General features: G+C 40.2%; 2 protein-coding genes across 4 annotated transcripts; one reads left to right on the forward strand and one right to left on the reverse strand.

The window, feature by feature from the left end:
- Nucleotides 1-201: 201 nt before the first annotated feature.
- Nucleotides 202-6617, forward strand: prlhr2a (prolactin releasing hormone receptor 2a). Its single transcript, XM_015037207.1, has 3 exons — nucleotides 202-447; nucleotides 3088-3568; nucleotides 5282-6617. Exons 2-3 carry the CDS (start codon nucleotides 3108-3110, stop codon nucleotides 5916-5918), a joined length of 1098 nt encoding a protein of 365 aa, XP_014892693.1. The 5' UTR covers nucleotides 202-447; nucleotides 3088-3107; the 3' UTR covers nucleotides 5919-6617.
- Nucleotides 6618-8771: 2154 nt separating this feature from the next.
- Nucleotides 8772-23873, reverse strand: rab11fip1a (RAB11 family interacting protein 1 (class I) a). 3 transcript variants are annotated; one of them, XM_015037210.1, is made up of 6 exons: nucleotides 23120-23873; nucleotides 15762-16198; nucleotides 14708-15629; nucleotides 11556-13049; nucleotides 10854-10956; nucleotides 8772-9945 (listed from the first exon to the last, which is right to left on the reverse strand). In XM_015037210.1, the coding sequence occupies exons 1-6, from the start codon at nucleotides 23467-23469 to the stop codon at nucleotides 9742-9744; spliced, it is 3510 nt and encodes a 1169-aa protein (XP_014892696.1). In that variant the 5' UTR covers nucleotides 23470-23873; the 3' UTR covers nucleotides 8772-9741. The 3 variants fall into 3 exon arrangements, with proteins under 3 accessions (XP_014892696.1, XP_014892695.1, XP_014892697.1); XM_015037209.1 differs by having other exon boundaries at nucleotides 11556-13232; XM_015037211.1 differs by lacking the exon at nucleotides 11556-13049 and having other exon boundaries at nucleotides 23120-23866.
- Nucleotides 23874-25120: the final 1247 nt, after the last annotated feature.

Raw genomic sequence — 25120 nt, forward strand, 5'->3', positions numbered from 1 at the left:
ATTTTATATAAAATTATATAAAAAAAATATTTGTTTTTTTAATTTTTTTTTTTTTTTTTTTTTACATTCCCCGGAGTGAGGGATTACTATAAGATCACAAATGGAGCTAGAACTCTCTCCAACATTGAGGACGTTTGAGTTTTTCTGTTGGATTTGAGGGCTTCACCACCTCACAAACTCCTGCAGTCGGCCGAGCCGTCAATCAGTTTCGAGGTGACAACTAAAGCGATCCGTCTCCGAGAGCCGAACTTGTTGATTTTTCCTGCAGCGCACAAACCCGCTCGCTTATCTGAGTCTGACACATGAACAATAAAAGCGCACATCTGCTGCAGCCTTCATCTGAGAGAGGAGCGCGCAACGCAGCAACTCCTCAGAGGAGGCGCAGAGAAGCGCGCCTGTCTGTCGAAGTACTACCCTGCGACTAAAATCTGGGAAATTGAGCATAAGGTAAGAGGATTTAATCGTCTTTAAAACAAAATATGTCGGGTTTTATTTATTTATTTATTGTAACCCAAAGATAATTTAGCCTGAGCAGAAGTGATGACTGGATAAATAGGACAGAAAGAGAAATTACGCGCGAGAACGCTTGTCGTTTAAGGGAATAAGTAAAGTTCTTCAATTATGTTTGCAAATCATTCCATCGGTCTTTAACCAACTATGTCCAGATGTCTTGCCTGACCATTTTTTTCCTGCATCCCATGGAGACAGTGGCAATAAATAAAAACCTTGAATTTCAGAAAAAAAAGCCAATGTGAGAAACTATAAATATCAATCGGCACTACTATCTGCATTTTGGTCTAGAATGTGTAAAATTTTATTCCAAGCACACATCGACATTTTTAGGAGAAATGCGTTCCTTTAATCTGAAATCCCACGTTTATTTCAAGCGTCCTTGTTGTTTAAGCTGAAAATCTTAAGAAACAAGTCAGACTTTTTAAATGCTGCCCGCAAAATTGGGAACATCAGCACATCCGTACCGCGTCATCTACTGAGCGCACAATCTGCTCCTGCTGCAGACTGCGCTGTCTGGCAAGCTGCAATTAAATACCGCTTAACAGCTGATTAGAAGAAACAACTACACGCATTTAACGATAAATATTGAATTACCTCGTCTTATAATCAAATGATTTTTTTCTGTTTGATTTTCTTTTAAATAACCGTGTTTATATGCGCTGATTAGAAACATAATTTTAGCAAGGTTTGAATAGATTTGTTCTCATCGTGCATTTGAACAGACATAAGTTCATCTTGTAATTCATCACCATCCACCTATAACTTAAACAGTCTGAATGCAAATTTTGAAAATGCAAGTTTTTCCTCATCAATTTGCTTCCCACCTGAGTCAATTATCCCAATCCTACCCCTGCACCATGCCACGCACTGCTGGGCACTTCAGGCCGCATGTATATCCTTCAAGCATCCTTACATGAGCTAAATATAGTGCACCCAGAGCCACCACCTCTGGCGTTGTGCACATGAGCGCTGCGCAGAGCAGAGCATGGATAGCAGTTTGTCCACAGCAGGTGAGTCACGCAGCAGGATTTGTTTTATTATTCAGTGTTTCAGCTGAAGGTCTGCTGAAGCTACACATAAGCTGAAGAGAGCACTTCTACAGTATGCTTGATGTCAGAATTACACTGCAGCTGCAACTTTCATTCATGCCTTTGTGGTCTCTAAATATGGCAGTGAAATTATTCCATTTAAATGTGTCACTTGAATCGTTCAGTCAGGGACTCTCATTGCTCACACAAAGTTCTGAGATACATCAAGAGAAAGACAAAAGTACGGCCATCGCCCTGCCTCAACACCACAGCTACTGTAGACACACAACTAAGCCCACTTACAGCAACAAGTTTTCTGCTACGACTCTTATGGAAAGATTAAAAGGGGTATTGTTGAAATTGAACTTCATATCACGTTATGTTATTCCCTCATCCAAAACATGCCTGGGGTGTTGCTTTAATCTCCTGTGGCAGCCGTTCAGGAGAATCTCTGCCACACAGAACGGCCCAACACAGCTCCTACAGACTAGCGTCAGCGACTATTAGCAAACAGCTGGTGAAACTTAGCATCTGCTGAGCTCAGCATACAAACCACTTCTCAGTCCAACGCTCCCAGAGAAGCCCTGTTGTGATGATGTGCTGAAGGGTAGGAGCTTGTTAACCTGTTGTGAATGACAACCTGTGAATGACAGGTTAAAGAGACAGAGGTCCAATTTCAAGGCGTTCAATTACAAAGTCAAATTTCTTTTAAATCATGGTTTTATATATATATATATATATATATATATATATATATATATATATATATATATATATATATATATATATATATATCTGCAGCATTTTTATAACAACATAATGTAACATTTTATTAGATTTTCTGAAATGCATGTTATTTTTGGAATGAGTGGGAAGCTAGGCATCATCTACATAATTCAAAATAAATAATACAAAAAACACAGTTACTTAATTGTGCTTTATAAGCACCATATGTGCCTGGAAAACACAGAATACCACCACTCTAAAAAGTAAATAAATAAATACAGTGGAGATTTCACAACTCTCAAACTATATTTAAAAACATCTATTTTCAGTAATGCCTCAGCATATGGTGTCCCTATTACCAAGAAGGCCTTGAGAATGTTTTGTTTGTGTGTGTGTGTGGGTGTGTGCGTGTGTGTGTGTTATTCACAACAAATAAAGGTACCATAAACATTCAATTAAAAGAACCTTAATCAGTTGAGATCTAGCCACTACAAATGCTGCATGTAAGATTTTTGAACCAGTAGTAGTGACATAACGCAGTAGACCTGAAAAACAGTGAAATACGCTGTTTAATTAGCACCAATTTCAGCCACTTGTGCAGTAAAGCTTTCTTACTCACCATCCAATCCTGTGGAATAGAAAGACAAATAAGGAATATTAAAAAAAAAAAAAAAAAACTTGATCAAGCTCTGTTACGGATAACTTCTGTTTTTGCTTCTTTTGATCCTCTTTGGCCAGAGGGCCCACTTCAGTAACTCCACCGTGAATGTTGTCTGACTACATGTTGCACATCATAGTAAACATGATTTCCTCCCTTCAGGTCCACACCGTCCTCTCTGGATGGAGGGCACAGGCAGCAGCTGGACAGCCGAGCACAGCGCCACATACGTGCAGCGCGACGACGGCGGGAACGACACGGCTCCGGTGTTTGAGGTGGTGCTGCAGAACAGCTCCTCCACGCGCATCCCTCAGTTTGCTGGTGTGGAGCTACTTCAGTCCTTCAAGCTGCTTATAATACCCTGCTACACCCTCGTGGCCATCGTGGGCATCTTTGGCAACTACCTCCTCCTCTATGTGATATGCCGCACCCGCAAGATGCACAACGTCACCAACTTCTTCATCGGAAATCTGGCTTTCTCTGACATGCTGATTTGCGCCACGTGCGTCCCCTTCACCCTGGCCTACGCTTTCAACCCTCACGGCTGGGTGTTCGGCCGATTCATGTGCTACCTGGTGTACCTCATCCAGCCGGTGACGGTTTACGTGTCGGTGTTCACGCTTACTGCCATCGGCGTGGACAGGTGAGTTTGTCAACGTGTGGAAAGCTCAAATGCAGAAATTTTGGCGGCGACATGTTCGTTTCTGGTGAAAGTCTTTGCTGCTTTGCGATAAGCAACAATGCATAGGTATGACGGATTATATGAAATGAGAGGGGGAAAAAAATGACATAATTTCAACTTTTATTACCAAAAGAAAAATCTGGAACAATATGGCATGGATTTTTGTATTCACTTCTCTTTATGCTCATATTCCTTAAAAACAAACAAACAAACTAATCCAGTTGCCTTCAGAAGTTATCAAACTTAATTAGAGACCGTCCCTGTTTGCTTAAAGCGTGATTTAGGAATAAAACAACATCCAACATGGCTTTCCTCCTAAACCCAGAGCATTTATTAGGGAAGTAGTTAATAAACTCATAGTAACTCTGGGGGAGCTGCAGGGATCCATAATGCAGGTGGGAGAATATGTAAAAAGGGCAACTATTAGATTGCAGTACAGGAATTATGAAAGAGACACAATATGCAAACTAATATTTAAATTAAGTCAGAGCTTCTAGCTTACCGAAAAGCTAGTTAGAGGACAGAGCACACATGTGGAAAAAGATATAATGCCCTGAGTCTGAAAAATTAGGGTTCCACCACATTGCATGGTGACAGTACTCCAACAGTGAAACATGGTGGTGGCAGCATCATGCTGTAGGGAACCTTTTTCTCATGGTTTACTGAGAAGATGAACCAAAGATAAAGGGGAAATCCTGGAAGAAAACTTGAGAACTGAGACTGTGGAAAAGGTTCACCCAGCAAACCTTCACCGAAAGTCAGAACTACGATGGAATGGTTTAGGTCAGAGGAAGTTTGTGTCAGAATGGCCCAGTCAAAGTCCAGACCTAAAGTCATCTGTTGCTACTCAACTTGACTGAACTTGAGCTATTTCGCTAAGGAGAATGGGCAAAACCTTTAGATGTGCAGCTGCAACAGCCGAGAGATATTGATTTTTGAATGCATAATACATTCATACCTGCGTTTTTCCTACGTTTACTTTATCACATTAAATCCAAATAGCACACACTGAAGTTTGTGGTTGTTAATGCAACAAAATGTGAAAATGAAGAGTTGTGAGTTACTTTAGTTTGCTGCACTAATTTAATCAGAATTAAGGCCCTTCCACATGTCCTGAACTGCACCCTCTTAAGAAGGGGACATACATGAGAGGATTAGAAATCTTAAGGCCGTTTTCTATGTGCACAGCAGGGCTTTTGATGAAGATTCCCTGTCATCATAAAAGTGTTTTTGTTTTTTTTTGTTTTTCAATTCTTTCTCACAGTGTTCTTTGGCTCTGAGCAGATATTATCCATTAACCTCGTCTGTTTGGTTTATTCAGATGTAAATCTGCCTGAATGTAGGACAAGCAGGATGAAAGATGATTTGTCATATTGTGATACATTTTCACTGTCGCTGCATTGCACAAAGTCTACCCTATCTGACCCGAATATTTTTGAGGCCAGAACAAAGTCGTATTTTCCCGGTTGGACAGTACGCATTTTTGCTTGCAACAAGCAATTTCTGAGGTTTCATTTGCAGCGCTTCAAAGCTTACAATAGTATGTCAATTCCTAATGGCAAGCATTGACTGAAGTTGCTCGTCTTCCACCCCTGCAGTGAGTCATGTATGTTGACATTTATTCCCCATCAGTTTCCATCCGTCTCTTGTAACTTTCGTTCTGCTTCCTCTAAGATATTATGCCACCGTTCACCCGCTGAAGAAGCGCATCTCCGTGTTGGCGTGCACCTACCTTCTGTCTGGGATCTGGCTGCTGTCCTGTGGCCTCGTGGCTCCTGCTGTGGCTCACACCTACCACGTGGAGTTCAAAAACGAGGGCTTCACCATCTGCGAGGAATTCTGGATGGGTCAGGAGAGAGAGCGGCTGGCCTACGCCTACAGCACTCTCCTCATTACCTACGTCCTGCCGCTGTCGGCGCTCTGCATCTCCTACCTGTGCATCTCAGTCAAGCTGAGGAACTGCGTCGTGCCAGGCCACCACACCGAGAGCCAGGCGGAGGCTCAGCGCCTGCGCAAGCGCAAGACGTTTCGCCTTGTGAGTCTCGTGGTTGCAGCGTTTGGCATCTGCTGGATGCCCATTAGCGTGTTCAACGTCCTGCGTGACATTGACATTGATCTTATTGATAAGCGCTACTTTCTGCTCATCCAGCTGCTCTGCCATCTGTGCGCAATGAGCTCATCTTGCTGTAACCCGTTCCTCTACGCATGGCTGCATGACCGCTTTCGCGCCGAGCTTCGCAAAATGTTCACATGGCGTCGCCGGATTGGCATCTCTGCCAACAACTGCGCCACAGCCAGTGTGGTTTTGTGAAACTCCTCTGCTTTGTGCCGCAGTCGAGTAGATTTGTCTCATTCTGATAACTGTCTGATCCCGTTAAGGTTCAAGTGCAGAGGAAATCTTGTCAACTGGGTCTCACTTAACCTTAAAACAAAACAAACAGACAAAAGAACAACCCTTGTTCTACACGTTTGCTTCTGAGAAACAATTGATTGCTTCCTGGAGGTGTGGACTGTGTTGAGGTTTTAAATTTCACCCAGTCGCTAACATTTAGCCATGACGTTATGTACTAAGCTTATTGGAAATTGCCTGCATTGTAAACAACTATCCTCCACTGTGAACAGAGACGTGCCTAGCAGAACGAGGCTGCTGCTGATGTTAATTTAACATTTGTAAGTGTGACCAACGTGGACTGAACAGCTTCGATCATGTCCTCCGCTGCCGTTGCTAAAACTACAGGCTAACTACAGGAAATCTACATCATCGTTCACAACTTCTCCTTCTGTTCGCTGATTGGCCAGGATGAATTTCAACCAGAGAAATCGAGATCAATGGGAGAAAGCCCAGACAGAGCACAGAAGAGAGATGAGAATCTAATGTAATTGCGTAGAAAGGCAATGGCCAGGCTAGCTCCGAACTCAGTGTAGCCATATAATGTAAAAATGTAGTGTCCCATTTTGTCAACTGTTGTTTACTTACACACTGAACTGAAAATAAAATCAATTAAATGTATATTGTTGGGATGTCAAATTTGATTCCTTTCTCTTTTTTGTTTATTTTAATATGTTAAACAAATAGTTGTGTAGGTTTTTGTTAACTTTCATAATTATGGCTCACAGCTTTAATCCAAACCTGAAATTCAGTTTCCCCAAACATTTTTTACTGTTATGCTTTGTCCTACATGATCATGGAGGGAGACTGGTGACTTAGCAGATTATCTGGAAGATATTACAACTTGCAAAAGATGTAACAACAACCTCGAAAGGATTGCAAAGCTAAGTCCATTCAAGAGTTTGGTGGAAATTCACAAGACGTGGAATGTGGGTGGAATCAGTGCTTCAAGAGCCACCAGACACAGGCGTATCCATCTGTCACATTCCTTGAGTTAGGCCACCTGTAAAAACCAGACACAATGCAAGAAGAGCCTCACCCGGGCTAATGAGGAAAACAAAAAGTTTTTCTACATGGTTTAACTGATGTAGATATGTTTTTTTTTTTTTTTTACAACATTTTACTGGCCATGTGAAGGTTTGCCTTCTCTTCTCTTTTCACACTATAATAACTCTAATATTGCATTGTGGTAGTGTATGGGTGTTGCTAATTGGTTGAACAAGCAGCTTGATATTTCATCAGGGGCGTTCATAACAGAAAAAAACCCCAACTGCTGATCGCATGCAGCAGCCACTTACTGGCAATAAAAGAAAGAAAGAAAGATTAAATGTGAGCACGCTGTGGAGTAATGGTGCGGCGCCACGTCACACCATCACTTCTGGGTCTAAAAGCATGAATGCTGGGTTAATTTTAGACCTGTAATTGTAGGCCTGAGTGTGTTTGTGTATGGTTGTTCTCTGATGGATGAGCAATGTGTTCAGGGTTCGTCCCAACGTAAACACAACTATGAGCAAAGTGAGTACAGAAAATGATTGAGTTAAGAATTGTTGGTGCCAAAAAAAAAAAAAAAAAAAACTTGCATTGATTATTAGAGGTGATCATGAGTGTTATCTAAAGTTATCATCCAGTATTTTATTTCCACTAAATATATTCTGACTTTAAAAAACAGTATAGATTATTGGCAGATGAGCAACGTTTCACATATTATAAAAAACATACATTTTAGTAACACATTTGTTTCCAGTGTTGCTGGATGTTTCAACATAACAGGCTTGTACCATGAGTTGTGAATATTTTCAGCTTTTGTTCACCTTCAGTGAGCTGTGAGCACATCAACTCCAATGCCTGTCTGATACTTCAGCTTATTCTAACAGTTTCTTGATTTCTGAGCGCCAAGAAGTGGGAGTTTTTCTCTTTCCTTTACTGCTAATTAGATCGATGACATGAAAGGCCTTCTTCCTTTTTGCTTGTCTAAACCGTGGCTGAAAGGTTCTTTTTTTTTTTTTTTACAATAATGACCTACAAGTAAACATGAAAAAGTAATGATTAAAGTACCGGCATTCCTTCCTTAAAAAAAGTGTTTTCAACATGAAAGTTTTCAAAAGTTGTGTGTTGCCAAGTAGCTTCTATTTCATAGAAGTGTTTGTCTTATAGGTGGAGCAGGGGAAAGAGACATGTGCTTGGAAATTGCTTTTCTGAAGTTTGGTCCAAATAAGAATATTTATCAATCTTTGAAGGCAAATTTTAGACTGGTACCACTGGTGATTTTTTTTTTCTTTTAATACCTTTACATACATTTCTGGAGTTCCTCTTTCAACCTGAACATTTGAAACATTATTTATCGTTGTTGACCATCTGCACCTTGCAGGATGTAACGGTTTAATCTCTTCTTAGACAAGTCAACTTTTATCTATTTTTCACTATCATTTTCATACCCAGATGAGAAGAGGATTTAAAAAGAAAAAAAAAAAAACTTGGATTGTTTGATTTAGTAGAAGCTATTGCAATAGGTCATATCATTGCATGTTTCCATGGAAACACCTTGGATCCATATATTTTTGGTTATGACAACAGGCAGCATTCTTTCCTTAGTGCAATTCAAAACTGGCGCAGGTGGGAGAACCCAGCACCTTGCTTTGAAACCAATTAAAGACTGTAGCTGTAAATGACACAAGCCTTTTGTTTCGGTACCAAATTCCATATTGTAGTTTCTTTAGACCAAATACAAAATAGATCTTCTTGATACTGTCGAACAGAAACATCTCAGACAAACAATCTGGTAATACTCGAGTGTCTTTATTCCAAATAAAGAAAAATTACAGATTTTTATGTACCAATATGTTGGATAAATACTTCACCAAGCTACGCATTCCAGAGATGAAAACGAGATGTTTTCCATCTAATCTTTGGAAATAAAGGCTTGAAGGCAGTCGTCTACCTACTGTGTGTAAATATTTCTGCAAAGGCTTTCATTAGTATGACATAGGCAAGGTTGCATTAGCGTTGTCTCTGGTTAACATTAAACACGTAGAAGACAATCACAGTGATCAATACATTTATCAATTATAGAAAGACAGGTTTCGGTACTATTGCTTTTTCATATCCTAAACTGTGTATACGCTGCTTAAAAACAAAATCATATAACACACATTATGAAGTAGCTGCTTGCTTTCAGCCACCAGGTTTCCTAAATAACAGCTCCCTGTAGCAACAAAGGGCACAAAATCCCTGAAAAGACTGAAAGGACCGTGTGATATTCCACAGTGTTCGCTACACAATGATGGATGTTGTCAACAGGTTACAAAACAGATGCTTTCAAAAATAATAAAAAAAATATAGAATATAATAATTAAGACTTCAGCATTGGGAGGAAAGCTGAAGTGAGTGAAAAGCGATGGGTTTGGGATGAATCATCAGGAAGCAGTAAATTACACAAAGCACCAGAGTAAAAAGATCAAAGAGGTAAAGGCCTTTGAGTATACTACATAAAGTTCATTAGGTGTGGTTTTAAAACAACCCAAACAAACGGCAGTACCTTAGAGTTAAATATTGTCTTTTATGTCAATTATAAAGCTTTGTTGCTTGTTAGTGATGCTAAAATCCTCCGAAAACGTTTCCCCTCTAAAACTAATAAAAGTGCATATATTTAAAAGACAGTCATAGTGTATCTACCTCTCTGAACGACGACAGTACAAACACATTTCTGAAACATAAAGAGTTCGTAAGCCAGGCTCGCTCTGATCCCTCACACTGGCTTGGCAATGTTGAGCGCCTGCAAGATGGTGGGCTTCTCCTCTATGACCCGGACCAGCAGGTTGTCGATGTACTCCTCCAGCTCTGTGATCTTGGCGGCTTTCTTGGACAGGTCAGTCTGCTGTTTGACCACCAGCTTGACCAGCTCCTCGGTTGTCAGCTCGCTGTAAGGCCCGCTCCCCCCCGACTCTTCCAACTGACGGAGACAAAGACAGGGACATCATTTGATTTGACTGCTGGAGAAAAATGCTTGAATACATATTACAAGAGACGGGTTTACATTTACAACCTGTCACAGTGAGAAAAAAAAAAAAAAATGTTTGCTACATCATTTCTCGACATGAATTTTCTTAGGCCTTTCAGTGACATGCAGTGCCTTGCAAAAACATTAATTCTTTCACACTATAATAATTTGTGTAGTTGACTGGGATTTCAAGTGATACAGAAACCCAATATAGTGCATAATTGTTGAGCAGAATGATGCGTTTTCAAAATGTTTCACAAATACAAATTTGAAAGTGAGGCAGTGGCGGTTTTTGTCTTTTTAGGCAGAAACCTAAAAAGAAGAATTTAACTTTCTGTTTTTTGTAGAATGGATGACAAAAAAAGACTTTTGTTGTGTGAATAAATGCACCAGTGGAGGATAAACCTGAACAAACTGACCTCATAGACATGAGAAAATTTCCCTGGTAAGAAAAAAATCTGTAATAAATTAATTTAAGCGGTTTAAACCAAAATTCTTACGACAGGATTTTGACAGGGTTAACATTACATAAAGCTCAAAAAGTACATTTTACATGATGCTGCCCCTTTAACAAAATATGTTGCAATAAATGCCTTTCCAAAATTACTGAATGATTCATTTGTATTTTAATATAAACTCCAAAGACATAACTCCAACATCATAAGTAGTAGTTGTAATTAAAAAAATGCTCCTCCAAAATAGATAAAGGCATTAAATCCTGAGTTGTTAATGGACATTTGAAATTGTAAATTAACAGAAAAACAAACTACATATTTGCACTCAAAGGTGTTGAAAATTTGAGGTTTTTTTTTTTTACATTTTTCCCCTCCATCTGAAACATGTGTCGTTATATGGTTTACCTTAATTTTTCCAGCGGTGGTGTCCCAAACTCTGTTCTCTTTTACAGCAGAGGAGCTGGTGGATTGGTTCTCAGCTGAATTCAAGGGCTTCACTGGATGTGGCCTGTTGAAGAAAAAAAAAAAAGTTTAGGTTACTATAAAGTCCACATAGGAGGTAAAGTGGGTAGTAAACTGGTGTTCAATATGTTAACAATAGATTCTAAGCAGATGTTAAAACCAATTAATGTAAAATTAAAGATCACATATTATGCTTTGGGGGTTTCTAAAGCATTATTGTTGTTAGTCTGTTTTTCCGTGACTTGGACACATTTCTACCAAAGAGCTGCCTCAGTGCTGGAGCAAGAAGAAGAGACGTTAAAAAGCAGAAGCTAAAAGAGTGTTTCGCAAGTAGAAAACAAAAGTTTAAATGGACCCTTAGCCGTTCCCAAATGAAACTCTAATCTCTAAGTAAGGATCATAAGGACTCCTGAAGAATCATCCACCATAAAGTGATTCCAGACCAAAAAAAAAAGGGAAACAAATAAATAAATCAGAATGAGGACAGTTTCCAAGAGCCAGAGTCAACAGCGACACCCAAGATCCATATGAAAAACCTCGCCTCCTGCCTCTGAACGCACCATGATGGAAACAGTTTGATCACAAGTGAATCAGAACAAAAAATTCCCCAAATACAAACTCAGGAATCGGCCTGTTCGATCTCACCTGCGTGGACTCAATCCTTGTCCACTACTGACAGGCTGAGCTTCAGAGGGGGACACCCATGCTTTCAAAAGTGGTTTTCCCCCTGACATATTTTCTGCCTGTGTTGCTGGATCCTCCAAAAGAACAGAGAGGGGCTGCGAGGAAGGAAAAGCTGAAGTTGCAGCAAAAGGTTCAGCTAGTGATTGATCCTCCTCCCAATGCATTTCAGGCTGTGGTGGGACAGATGCATTGGAGAGACCTCTTCCAGAGACCACCTGATTGGCTGTGGGTAAGGCTGTCGCCTCTTCAGGTCCCGGTTCTTGCTTTGGCATAAAAACTTTCTCGGAGCGAATTGAGGATGGGAGAATCCTTCTTCTCGATGAATTTCTCCTTTGGAAGGCGGGACTGCCCGGGTTTGATTGCTCATCCTTTTTTCTGCTCTCACCTTGTTTGACTGAATCAAAGCCATTTACATCAGCAGATGGTTTGTCCTGATTTAAGGTGTTATCAGAATTACCTGGCATCCCTCCTGTTTTGTCAGGTTTCTGTTCTCTCGGCACGTTGCCTGAAAAAATATCTGCTTCCTGTTCATGCTTCAGCTGTGCCATTGTGTCCTGAGATAGGCGTTCAGAGCTGGAAAACTGATTAGTCTGTGCAGTGTTCTCCTTTTCCTTCTTGTTCAAGCCGCTCATGTTTAAACTGGACAATGCTTGGATGTTCGCCTTCGCAGCAGGCTCCTCTTCGTTTGCAGGCTTCGCGCCACTAGCCCTTTGTCTTGGTTTAGCTGTTGGTGCTTCTTTGTTCGAGGCGACTTTTCTTTGATCATCTGTTGGGGTTGTATCAGAAGCAGCCAATCGACTGGGTGTAGGCGTAGCCGCAGCTGAGGAATACGGCTCTTTCCTTTCTCCGTCTTTTGACTTTCCGGTGCTTGTGGAAGACGCTTTTACAGATAATGGGACCGCAGGTGAGCTGGACCTCAGGAGAGATTGAGGAGTGATCTTCTGACCGTGTCTCTGACTGGAGTCCACCACTGCAGGAGGGACCTGAGAGGCCATGTGCTTAGGCGGAGCAGGGGCTGCCACCTTTTTTGTTGACACAGGTCTGGTCTCCTGATGTTTCTTGATAGCAGGAGTCTCCTGCGTTACTTGCAACCGAGGTCTTTGTTCCTCTACTGGTCCATCTACGCTCATCTCGGGACCCATAAGTTCAGGTGCATCCTCTCTATGCTTCAGACTGAACTCGGAGACCAGGTGGTCCCATTGAGTTTGGCCTTTCACACCGTGTCTCTTCTGGGGAAAGAGCATGTTGTAATCCGGAGGAGGCCGAGAAACCTTCATTTGCTGTGATCCATCATCGTCCACATACGCAGGGTTCTTGAACTCTCTGACATGAACCTGATTTTCTTCAGGCTGGGTTCTCTGTGCAGGATATGAGGGTAGTAGGGCTGATCTTCTCCTGTGATCCGCCATGGGGGGTGAAGATCCTTTGTGTCCGACAAAGGATAAATCTTCTGTGCTGCCGTGAGGAGAACCAGATGGGCTTACGTTAGGTGGAGCCAACGATGAGTGCAAGCTGGAGAAGGTATTGGGGGAATCTGGTGGAACGCTAGAGAGGGTAGACTCAAATTGGGCTGGGGAAGGACATGGCTGACTGGGGCTTTGGTAGTCAGCTGGTTCAGACTCCAAAATCTGAGGCAATCTGCCAGGGAGTGAAAACAAAGGCCTACAAGTCAGTGTGACCAAAGTCACTTTTAGCAACGCACAACCCGCCACCAGTTAAACCAGCGCATCACACGTCATATTTTAAGAAAGGGCTTTATAACTTTGACAAAGAAAGTATAGAGATGCACTAATCAATTCTCAAGATTGACATGGAATAGTAATAACCAGGTCAAATACTGAAAAAAAAAAATAAAATCTGACGTCTCCCCCTGTTCACAAGAAAGACATCAAGTCAAGATCTGTGGCACTTTGTGGTCTTTACTACCATCTACGAACAAAAATTACTTTCAGGTGGGATTTTTTATTTTGAGGTTACAAAAATCCCATAAAAGTTGGATACATATTAAATCCTAACTGTGGATATCCTCTAATTTTCTCTTGAACTCAAACTACTACTTCTATTAGTGAACATGCATCTTAGTTTTTTTATCTCTTATGTTACATTTAAATTTGAAAAAAATAATAAAAAAAATCAATAAAAACTATGATAAGGGTGTCATATTTCAAAGAAAAGTATTTAGTATTGGCTGGGAAAAGAGTAATTGGTGCATCCCTAATCAAAGCAGTGCTTCCCCTCCTAAAATAAAATAAAAAACAAATAATTAGCACTCCACTGTTGACCATTAAGGCCAACCACTAGACAATCACATTTCTATTTTTAGCTGCTGCTCAGTCAGGACTGTACAGTACACCGAGATCGTCACATATGATATACAATAAGCAAAACAGCAGGCTTGACGAAATGTGAAGAAACTGAATGACGTTAAATATGACCTTGAAACGACACAACCTTGCCCTGTCTACAAACTGTAACCGCTTAAACCTCTTAGAAATCAAGTCTTAGTAAAACAAAAAGGGGAACAACAAAAACAGTCTTACCATTTTGACCAAAAAGCCTTCAGATCAGTCCAAAAGACAAGCAAAGAGACAAAAAAGAAAAGCTAAAAATCAGTCGCAGTCTAGAGTTGCACAAAGAGAGAGAGACGCCACGGCTTAGTGACTGCTTATGAGCTCTGGTCAGTCCACAACCTGCTCAGCAGCATCTTTCCTAACAACAGCCACGCCTACATTCAATGGCGAGACAAAACTAGTTTAACAGGTCTGTCAACCACTGGCTGGGACTGCGAGCTGAGATAATGCAATTCTGCCAAAAAGGCAGAGTCACAGTGAATATCAACAGGATGAAAACTTGTGCAATGCCCCAGTTTCAGTATTTTGCAGGGACGATGAAGAGGAAGAGTGGAAGAGTTTTTGACTATATGTTTATGTGAATATTGCTCCAGTATATGTGTCCGTTTATGCAGTGCACTGCTTAAAAAAAAAAAGTATATGGTAGGGTATTTACATTTCAGTCAAGCAGGACTACCAGGAAAGGACAGCTCAGGGTCACAAGGTTGCAGTGAATGGAATGACATAACTGGTGCAGTTTGGTGTAAACAGTGCAACACCTACCTGGGTTTGACTGCAGACACTTTGGCAGTACGGTTGAGGAAGAGCGTGGCAGAAGGCGCTTGCTGGTTGCGGCCGAATTTCTGGGGGTCAGACGGACTTTCGTTGCTGACAGGTGGAGGATCTGAGTGGAGGGGGCTGTTGTCGAATGGATTGGTGGAGTGGTGGGAGATGGGGAGGTCAGGGCTCTTGGACTCTGCTGCTGCAGGAGGCTGCTCGTCTTTGCTTTGCTGCTGCACCTCGTCCTTCTTGTCTTCCTTCTTTCTGATCATCCCGAACAGAGATGACAGCCTTTCACTCATGGAGGCCTCTTCCTGGCGTTTCTGCTCTTCTGCTTTCCGGCGCTCCTCCTCAAGCTTCTGGTTCTCAGCTGCTTCCAGCCTCTTGCGCTCTTCTTCATTCCTCTTCTCCTCCTCTTCCTGTTTTCTCCTCTTTGCTTCATCCTCTAGATAGCGCCTTCTCCTCTCCTGCTCTTCCTGCTGCCTGCGCTGCTCTTCCTCCTGCAGTCTCTTGGCCTCTGCCCTGTATTTCTCCTCTTCCTCCAACCTCTTGGCCTCTGCGATGCGCTTTTCCTCAGCCTGCCTTCTATTCTCCTCCTCTTGATGGCGCTGTTGCTCCAGCAGTTCTTTATCTGCAGAATCGTGACTGTATGAAGGCACGGCTACACTTTTACTGACGTCTGCAGAGACAGAGGTGTGTTTGTGGACGTCCTCCACAGAACCCAGGCCTGAGCTGTTCAGACTGACAGTAGATCCGGTTTTAGCTTCGGCCTCCTCTGCGTACACGTGGCTGCCGTTGATGCACAGGTTGTTCTGCTCGCTGTTGCTGTGCTTGGAGCGGCCCAGTAAGGAGAACGCACCCACAGAAACCTTGCTGTCAGAGCTTCCTGTTCGCTTGTGCCCCAGGAGTTTGAATTTCTTTTTTCCTGCAGGAGGAAGGGAAGCGTGAGGTCATTGTCGAGATGCAAAACACCACATTTAAATAGCACTGCACAGCAGAAGGAAGCCAGAAATGTCAACACAAACGGAGCACGCAGCATGCAGGGAGGTCAAATTACCTTCAGAGGGATCCACATTGAGGCCAGACGAGCGGCTTCCAGAGAGCGACGAGTTCTTTTCAGGGAGCGTCCCGAGTGTGGACAACGACTGGGAGATGTTACGCTGCAAGTTTGATTTGGAGGCGAAGGGATTCTTGATTTTTGACTTCTTCTTTACACTGGGAGACTGATTCAGCGACTGCGCATCGGCTTCCCCCTCACTGTCTGTGAGCACCTGGCTGACAGAGGGGACGATAGCTGAGACGGAGTCTGAGGGACCCTCCTTTTTTTTTCCCTTGACTTTGTCCTTCAGCTTAGAGATGCGAGAGCGCGGCTTGTCCTGCATCGAAAGGTCGAACATGCTGGCCGACATGTTGTTTCTCATGAACTGGATATCTAGGAGCACCTCCCCTCGCACCTTGTCCTCCTTTCCAGTCTTGTCCACCAGTTTGTACCAGCTGTGATAAGAGCAGAACGTGACACATGAAATGACACCATTTTGTTTTATGACAAACGTCTTCAAACGAGCTTTAATATGCACAGGTTACCCCCCCTGCAGGAAACTGTCGCCTTAATATGACACCGCAAATCAAAATGAGGCCTGAGACATTTATTAATAAAGTCTGCTTTAGATGTTAACGTTGAATCAGTGCATACAGCTAATTTGTACAGAATACAGGAGAAATAATACTAGCTGAACATTTTTGGGATTAATTTTTGTATGCGACTAAGAAAAATAAATAAATAAATAAACATTTCAAGAAACATATTTTCCAATAAGCAAAGTGGACATGAAATCTAAAATGTGACCATTTTTACCAACATGAACTCTGCTTCTCCATTCAAAATGCCCTAGGCTGATTTCAGGTCTAATCAAAACAACTCCATCCCACGCAGGGCGCTCCCAAGGTCTGAAAACGTAAGAAGCTTATGACCTCATCAGCTGAAACGCTGAGAAAAAGGATTTGCTTGAATGCCTGTTAATTAAGAGATCCAGCAAGCTTTGAAATAAGTCATAATTAGTAATTGCTGGCTACCTTGGTTTGTCTTCTAATTTATATATATAATCTTTGATGTTTTTAATATAGAAGTTCTACACAAACCTTAATCCTGGTAGAAAAAAAAATAGAGAAAACTTTAAGAAGCCATTTTGTAAGAATTGTTCAGCACAAGTCTTTTTTATCAAAACTACTCAAACCTAAAATAACATTTATTGAGACGTAGAGAGTTGTTATAAAGGTTAAAATTGAAATTTTTTTTAAATGTTTTGTGACTAACAGCAGAAGAGCTCAGTGACGGTGTGTTTACTTAAGCCCGTCACTTCTGCTTTTCAGATTTCTCTGTTTGCACCCTGAAATATTTTGACATATTAATTTGCTGCGTTTCTTCAAGGTTCTTGTCAACGTGTCAGTTTGTTCACTACAAACACATTTTAACAAACAACAGCTGCACGGTTTTCTTTCTTAGTTTTCTCTTGCTTTCACAACTTTATTTTTTTTTTTTGCAAAATATTAATACATTAACGCCCTAGTTATTAATATAAATTACTTTTGGAAAAATGAGACCAAATGAATGCTGAAAATATCGGCACAACAGCCTCAAAACAATTGCCAAACTCAGGGTGGGGTAAGAATTTGGAGCAGCTACATGACCCGAGCGCCTCGCAGGCATGAAGCTGATTAGAAACCTCATACTCCAACCATTGGGTTCTGTAGTGAAATGAGAAGAAAATGATCCCGCCACTGACAGAGGCTTAAAAATAAAAAATCTAAGTATTAAAGGAACTATCAAAATTTGATCCTTAAGACACATGAAATGTTGTGGAAAGACGCCCAGGAGAACTTTGCTTGACAAAATGCCAGCGAACACAATCAGCTGAAGGCATGCTGTAGAGACAAGAGAACCCAAATTCCTCACTGATGAGAGCAGAAAGGTCACCCCAACCTGAAATACTTAAAGATAACGCTCTTAAACTAGCTTTGCAAGAGTTTCAAGGTTGCTTTGTTTTTGTTTTTTTTGTTTTGTTTTTTTTTGTTTGTTTTTTCCTCCACATGCACACCGTCTCTGTATTTTGATCTATAATTTGTAAATAACACTGTGGGATCAGATAATATATAATCTCATGTTCTGAAATATGAATCTCAAGTTACTTTAATTTTAACTACAAAAAGTGTTTTCAGACAGACCTGAAATGTAAGCAAGACGATGCACATGTCCATTTCAGGTGAATACAAGTTAGGTTAGATGAACAAAGTAAAATGTTTAGTTTTGTTTGGGGATATGTTCAAATGGAAATAGTCATTAATGGCATTAAGATACGTAGCAAAGATAGAATCTAACAAGCTTGTTTTTAAACCAGAGAAATTAGAATAGAGTGCATCTTATTAATTTGTGCCAAAATTAAACTTTTTTTTACTGTGAATAGAACAGATACTGCCAACCTTAGAGGTCATGTATGTAAGCAATGCAGTCAGGCTATTATACATGTATACATTGTTGGACAATTGTGGAGTAATTTATTGTTAGTGGGGAAAAAAGTTTAAGATAAGAATTGTGATTTATGATGATGATAAACCCAAATTAAACCTGAAACTCCAATAACATGGTTGGGAGTTTTAGTTTCATTCCCGCACCCACTTTTAGCGTCATAACATCAATAAATGACAATATATTTGAAAATATGATTAAATGGAATTACTGCACAATGTTTCTTTGCAAAACTTTACTCCTTAATGCATCCAATGTACCAAGCTGATGCTTCACCAAAATAAAATGTTATCTTATTGAATTTAAGGGAATGTTTGTTACTTTTAAAGTGACTACGGTTCACATGTTTTGTTAGTGACAAGGTCTGTATTTTATGCTTCCTGGCAACAATAATGCAAGTAGAGTTGTTGGGAATCTACTATGTTAAATTACAGTTATTGCAAACAAAGATCACAGAGATCTAAAACGATGCAAGTAAACACGCAGAGACCAAACATTAAGGGTGATAATTTGAAAGCAAACTGAAGTTTGATCCAGCTTATCGATTTTTAGCAATGTTTGGCAAAATGACTTCTTCATTAAAAAAAAAAAAACAACAAAAAAAACCAAACAAACAAACAAGAATGAACATAAATTGTTGTTGTGGCTGTGATTTTGGATAATAACTCTCTTGTGGGGATTTGTGCAGCTTCGTGGGTAATCTGTGTGAACCGACCTTTGAGCTGGCTGTTGTGAAGCGTGAACTTGGACAATACATTTCCTGTACAAAAATCTCACAAAGCTGGATTCCTTCTAATAACTTCCACTTCAAATACTCCATGAATGAAATTAAACAACTGTCTTAACGGATTGGCATGATCAAGCTTTGCACAGTTTGTTCCAGGTGCTTTCGCGATGCTAGAATGGGTGCAAACAAAGCTGGACAATTGCAGCATTGTTCAGGCACCCCCAGTCCACACCCCAGTCTTTTTGTTGTGCAGCATCACCACTTATTGTCTGTAAGGGCAGGTAAGAGTGTTCTGGACGGCCCTCTTTAAAATGCAAACCAAAAACAAAGTAATCAGAGGCTGGTAATGTCTGCTTTAATCACTCAAATTTGACAGTCATGGATATACCAATAGAGTGGTAAAATGGCCAATGTTTTCACTTTAATAGCTTTTCACTTTGAAGGTAGACTCCTACAGCTCTCCGACTTTGAAGTACAAATTCATGAATCAATGTTTTTCTTAATCAAATTCCTGAATGTGCTAATCTTATCCATATATTATTTGAGGAGATTAAGAGGTCTGCTTAAGACATGAATCAGTGCATAAAGGCCTGTCTGGAATCAACAAGTTAGTTATCAGCAGTGCATGTGGGATTGCTTCACCGAGTTTTCCTGTCGTAGCACACATCGAGACAGCCGCTTGTGGGAATAACAGCCAGGAAACAAGTTTGGGAGTGAACCAACATTCCTCACGCACTTTCAAGCCTGCAGAGAGGATCTGTACGGCATGTGCAGTAATATGAATTACAAAGAGTCTAATTCAAATATTTCACATCCTCCCTAAACTGAAACGGCTGAGTCAAACGATCCCTAATGAACCACAAGTAGAGGCCAATAACACTCTCCCAAGTCAGGCGAGAAATGGTTTGTTGCTGTTGTTCATAGCAATTACAGGAGGGCGGGCATCAAAAGCAAAGACGTTGATATGGTTATTAAAGGCATGTCAGGGTGTTTTCAAGTTCTGTTTGTTTGCATATAATAGAGCTTTAACCCTGACGTTAAGTGCTTACTGGTCCTGCTGGACAGGTTTCCTCTGTTAACTGCTAAAAGCACTTCTGTTTTAAAGGTAATGATTAACCTGAGACTGAGGAGGAACAAGCTGATCAAAAGGAGGCTCACAAAAAAGATAGAAAATCTGGCCAATACTGTGTCTTTACTGTCAAAATTCACTAATATTCAATTGTTAGGAGAAACTTTCATAATAAATGAAAATAATTTAAAGGGCACTGCAAGAAAGAAGTGTTCAGCTTCGATTAAGTTCAGTGTTACTGCTGGGTGAGTTTGTTTGCTTTGGTCATACGTCAAGACAAGAAACTTTGAATGTAATTGCTATGCTCTGCGTTTACACAAAAACACAGAGGCTCAAGTGTCTGGACACCCGACACTAGGCAACCGAGTCTGCAAGACCTGTAACTTCCTCCATGACGACCTCAGTGTACTGGTATCTAGGAAAAACATCCCAAGGCACTTTGCAATGAATGATCAGCACAGAAGAATTTGGGTCAATCAAATTCACCCACCACCTCATTAATGTACCTGCATCTGTCCAGTGGTGGGGCCTATTTTCCATCTTTTGCCTTCTCGCTGAGATGTTGAGATAAACGGTGGGTTTTGGGCAACGTTTTATAAAATACTGATGCTCCATTTTATCAGTCAGTCACTGAAATTTCCCATAAGTCACACATTGCTCAACGGCACTGTCTTCTGAGTTTAGAAAAGAAATGTTATCAGATTATTATTATCAATAGTCATAGAGGTGCGCAAATCAGGTTTGGTCTGAGATTCTTGTTTTCTGCCAGTATTTCATCCGATAGCTGGAGATCATTTTAAAAAAAAGAAGAAGAAAAGGAAAGGAAAATTGATGAGTTTCACAGACAAATCCCACAGAAAAAAAAAAAAATTGCATTTATCTTTGAGCTTTGGCTTTGAGCCAAATGGTTTGAGTATATGGCTCAAAGTAGTTTAAACTCACAAATACTGATAAATCTGATTGGTCAGTATTTGAATTATTGATCTCCGATTGGTGCCAAACTTGTTTAAGTTAGCCGATTGGTGCATCACCACAACATTTAATTGTTTAATTACATTAAAGTTGACAAAAATGTATGTTTAAGTGTTACGGTTCTAAAGAAGATTGCATTTGAGAGGTCAGATATCAAACACAACCTGAAATTAGTATCGACAAGCAAAAACCTAATCAGTGAAATCACAAGATAACCAAAGATGTCAACCTATGCTTCATAAATATGTTTAGAAGGATAAATATATACATTTTTTATATATATTCTAAAGATATTTACTACAGAAATGCATATGGCATCCTGAAAGAAAAGAATTCCTACTTGCAGCAACAAACTGTTAAAAATAGAGTCAACAACATTTCTCAAACAACCTCTGCATAAGAAGAACAGAAAAGAAAAGACTCCCTTTCAGGTATAAAACAAAGACTTCAATGTCACACACTGTCTCAGCACAACAGGGAGGAAGGACAGTAATCCAACACCACACACTTCAAGGAAAAAGCAGAGCATCCAATTCCTGTCTGCACACTAAACCTTGTGGGAGTCTGAGTGAGCAATGTGGGTAGAGAGAACGAAGGAGAAGGAAATGGCAAGATCTGAACTTCGACACTGAGCTATAAAAACAACCTCAGCAAACATTAGACATCATAACCAATGAGGTCATTTCAGAGCAATATCAAGGGATCTCCTGACTGTGTGGTTACAAAAAAAAAAAACTTACAGTCTCAACTCAGTTTATCCAAAAGGTAATTATGAAAACACATCAAGAGTGACGTAAACACGGAGTCCGACTTAGGCTTCTTTTATCTGTACGTTTTCTAACAAAAGAGGGTGTAAGCTTTCCAATTCAGCAATCAGGAAGTGTTATTTTTGACGGTAGCTACACTCGCACTGTACGTCAAGCCACGAATGTCATCCTGCTTTATGTAATGCACCGCTGGGTGTGGACACATGCAGTGTACGCATCTAAATGCGTATGAGTGAGATTAGCATGGTGTGAGGACGACTCCCTCATCAAGTCGGATGACTTTGGCTTCAGATCAATTTAACGAGTAAAAGTTCCAGACAAATATTTGGAGCTGGTCTAATGATGACAGACAAAGCAGTGAAATGTTTTCAATGTTTTTCTAAGCTAAAATTAACAACAGGGGAGCAGATATGAGACGTTCTATTAAACTTCAACTCTGAGACATGCAGGAAAGAACAGTTAAAACATTTTCATCCGAAAAAAAAAGAAAAAACAACCCATAAATACATTCCTGCTTCTTTTAATTTTAATACAGTTCACACTCGCATACGGCTTACTTATTATACGCCTTCCCTATGCAGGCCTAAACCCCATCACTGGCTCAACCATGATGGAGCTGGGAGGTTTCTAAAATATTAATTCAGAAGATAAACCCTTCAGGATGGGAAAAGGACACCGCTGGCCTCAATAAACCTCAGTATCTAGGGTATTATTCTAAAGGTGCATAAAAGTTCAACCCAGATCAGGTTCCTCTTTAAACAAAAAAACAAAAACTGGTTTCAGTGGAGCTTGTTGATAAACTACAAAGGATATTTTAATAAAAAGCACTAAAGTCATCTTTAGAAGAGCTGTCTCACAAAATAAAATGACTAAATGATCATTTCTTGTTTAATTTATTTAACATTTTAATATTTACATGTTAATTTCATTTGATATTTATTCTATATATTTATTTACTGTATAGTGCAATTATTTCAAATTTAAAGTTATTTTAATGGGACATTTTCTGAGTTTTTTTTTTTTAACAATTTAAATATTAGGTTTAGAATGAAAGTTATTGTTGTTGCTTTTGGAAACATTTGTTTCCAAATGTTATGAAATTTGGAAATAAATTTCTTCTGATGGGTCTTTTTTTGTAAAATGTACTTTTAGTGTACTAAAGTTACTTTGGTTGGTCATTTTTTCCCCCCTTGTAAAGTACAACTGTTAAAGTAACAAAGTTTAGTTTTAAAGATGAGAAGGTAGCTGTGTATCTGCGTGTTTAGGATTAATCTTATTAACCATAATCAAAACTGGACTTAAGCCAATAATAAAATGTTTGACCCAATTTGAAGAAAACGTCTCTGAAGCCACTTACTCTGTCTTCTTGCGGGACTTATTTGCATGATGATCCAGCAGGTTGACCACGGCCTGGCCCAGGAACTTGTCCAGTCCCACCTGGGCACGGTGCATGACTATAATGTACAGCGTACAGCGCTCGGCGTTTCCCGGGTGGAAGAGCGGCAGGTCAAACGATGCCTCCTCTTTCCACACCGGAGCGACACATTTCTCCGCCACCGAAGTGGAGAACTTGTCTTTGGCCACCTGGATGATGGCGTAGGCGTCGTTGGTGCCATTCTTGCCCTTGGTCCGCAGGTTCCGAGCCTGATGCACCGTTACCACAACACTCGTTGGGAACAACTGCTGGCTCTGGTCGAGCAGAGACATCTCTAAAAGTCCGTCAAGTTTGACCAAAAGTTGACTCGAGTTGTTTAGTAACAATAACTTAAAACGTTTAAGTGCTGGCCAACCTTATTGTGAACTTTGAGTCTTCACCTTCGCCGTCCTCCGTTGTTGTTGGTGTCGATTACCTCAGCGTTTGTTCTGTTCAGGAAGCTGGGTGTCGTAATAGTCCACCTTCCTACTTCACCCTTACAGACCTGTTTATTAACTTCTGGTGAATATTGCGCCGAGTTGACAGCGTCCGCGCTGAGCTAGCCAAGATAATGCATCTTTCACTGAGTGGCTTTCTGTAGAGAGACTTATAAACACAACTCCCTCTTTAACGCTCCGCCAAGTTTCACAGCTCACTTCCCTGATGCCATCAGTCCCTACCCACGGGTCTGCATATGGCCCTCTGATTGGCTGAAATAAGTGTCAGTTCTTTAAAGTCTGACTATGATTGGACAGACGAAAGTACCGTTAATTTGTTTGTCCCACTGCTATGGACAAGATAGACAATTAGTATACAAACCACAGTACAATATATTTATGCAAATTTTCATTTTAAAACACAAAACAAGTTAAACATATTTGTCTGTTTATACGTAGAAATTAAATGCCACATTTTTGGTGAGTCGGGGAGAAATTTATCTCACGCCCAGTTGTCAACATGAAAGCAAACAATCTTTTATGAAAAGAGTTTTAATGTGTGTTGGGATTATTGCGGTGTTGGAACATATACGATTCGGAAATCGGACCCTCACTGATTGGACGCTACCAATCTCAAGTTATAATTAGGTGATGCAGAAACACCAGGTACACTGTCCACAGTGAAGATAGTTCAAACTTATCTTGGAGTGAGAGAGTGTCAACTAAAAACTCCAAAATTCTCATATCAACTTAACTAAAATTTGGAGCAGAACTCTCCTAAGCCAAGTTTCTCTAAATTAATTTTTTTGAAACACAAGACTCAGTTGCAAGAATTATTTTTAAATAACTCAAGGTGAGACTTGAAATCTGGATACGCTCTACCAACTAGGCACAGTAGTGTAGGATCATGCTGAGGCTCTGCTTTGCTAGTGCATTACAAAAAGAAAAGGAAGTAGGAAAGATCTAATACATGGACAGAATTGTGAGCTCCAGCAGGACAATAAAACAAACTGGTTAAAAGTCAGATCTGTACCACAAAAAAAAGAGGAAACTTAAAGGAGTTCCACTATTTCTGATTAAAAAGAGTAATAGAATTTTGTCAGGACCTTGTTGATGGTTAGAAAAAGTGTACTCTATGCAACTTGCCAGAGGACATTTGTTCTACTGCACATGTAATTATTATGTCTAAAAATTCACCTCGAATGTATAATTTTGTCTCTCTATGGATTAGAGAAAATCGACAATATATTTAAATGTGCAAACTCAATTCTTGCTTTTAAAATCAATTGAAAAATGTTATGTTTCAATACCAACCTTATCTTTCAATGCATTGTTAAAAGCACATAATGAATGTGATCATAGTGTTGAGCAGTGTATTGTATGCAAACTTCTGACTGGAACTTAAACTTGTTTTGAAGACAGTTAAATATTGAAGTCAATTAAATATTCATAAGGTGGCAGCGATTAAACCTACAGGACAACTTAATTCAAATAGACATGTGAGTAA

This window comes from Poecilia latipinna, unplaced genomic scaffold, assembly GCF_001443285.1.
Source record: "Poecilia latipinna isolate Pla-1442-1.1 unplaced genomic scaffold, P_latipinna-1.0 Scaffold398, whole genome shotgun sequence".
Classification (NCBI taxonomy): Eukaryota; Metazoa; Chordata; class Actinopteri; order Cyprinodontiformes; family Poeciliidae; genus Poecilia; species Poecilia latipinna.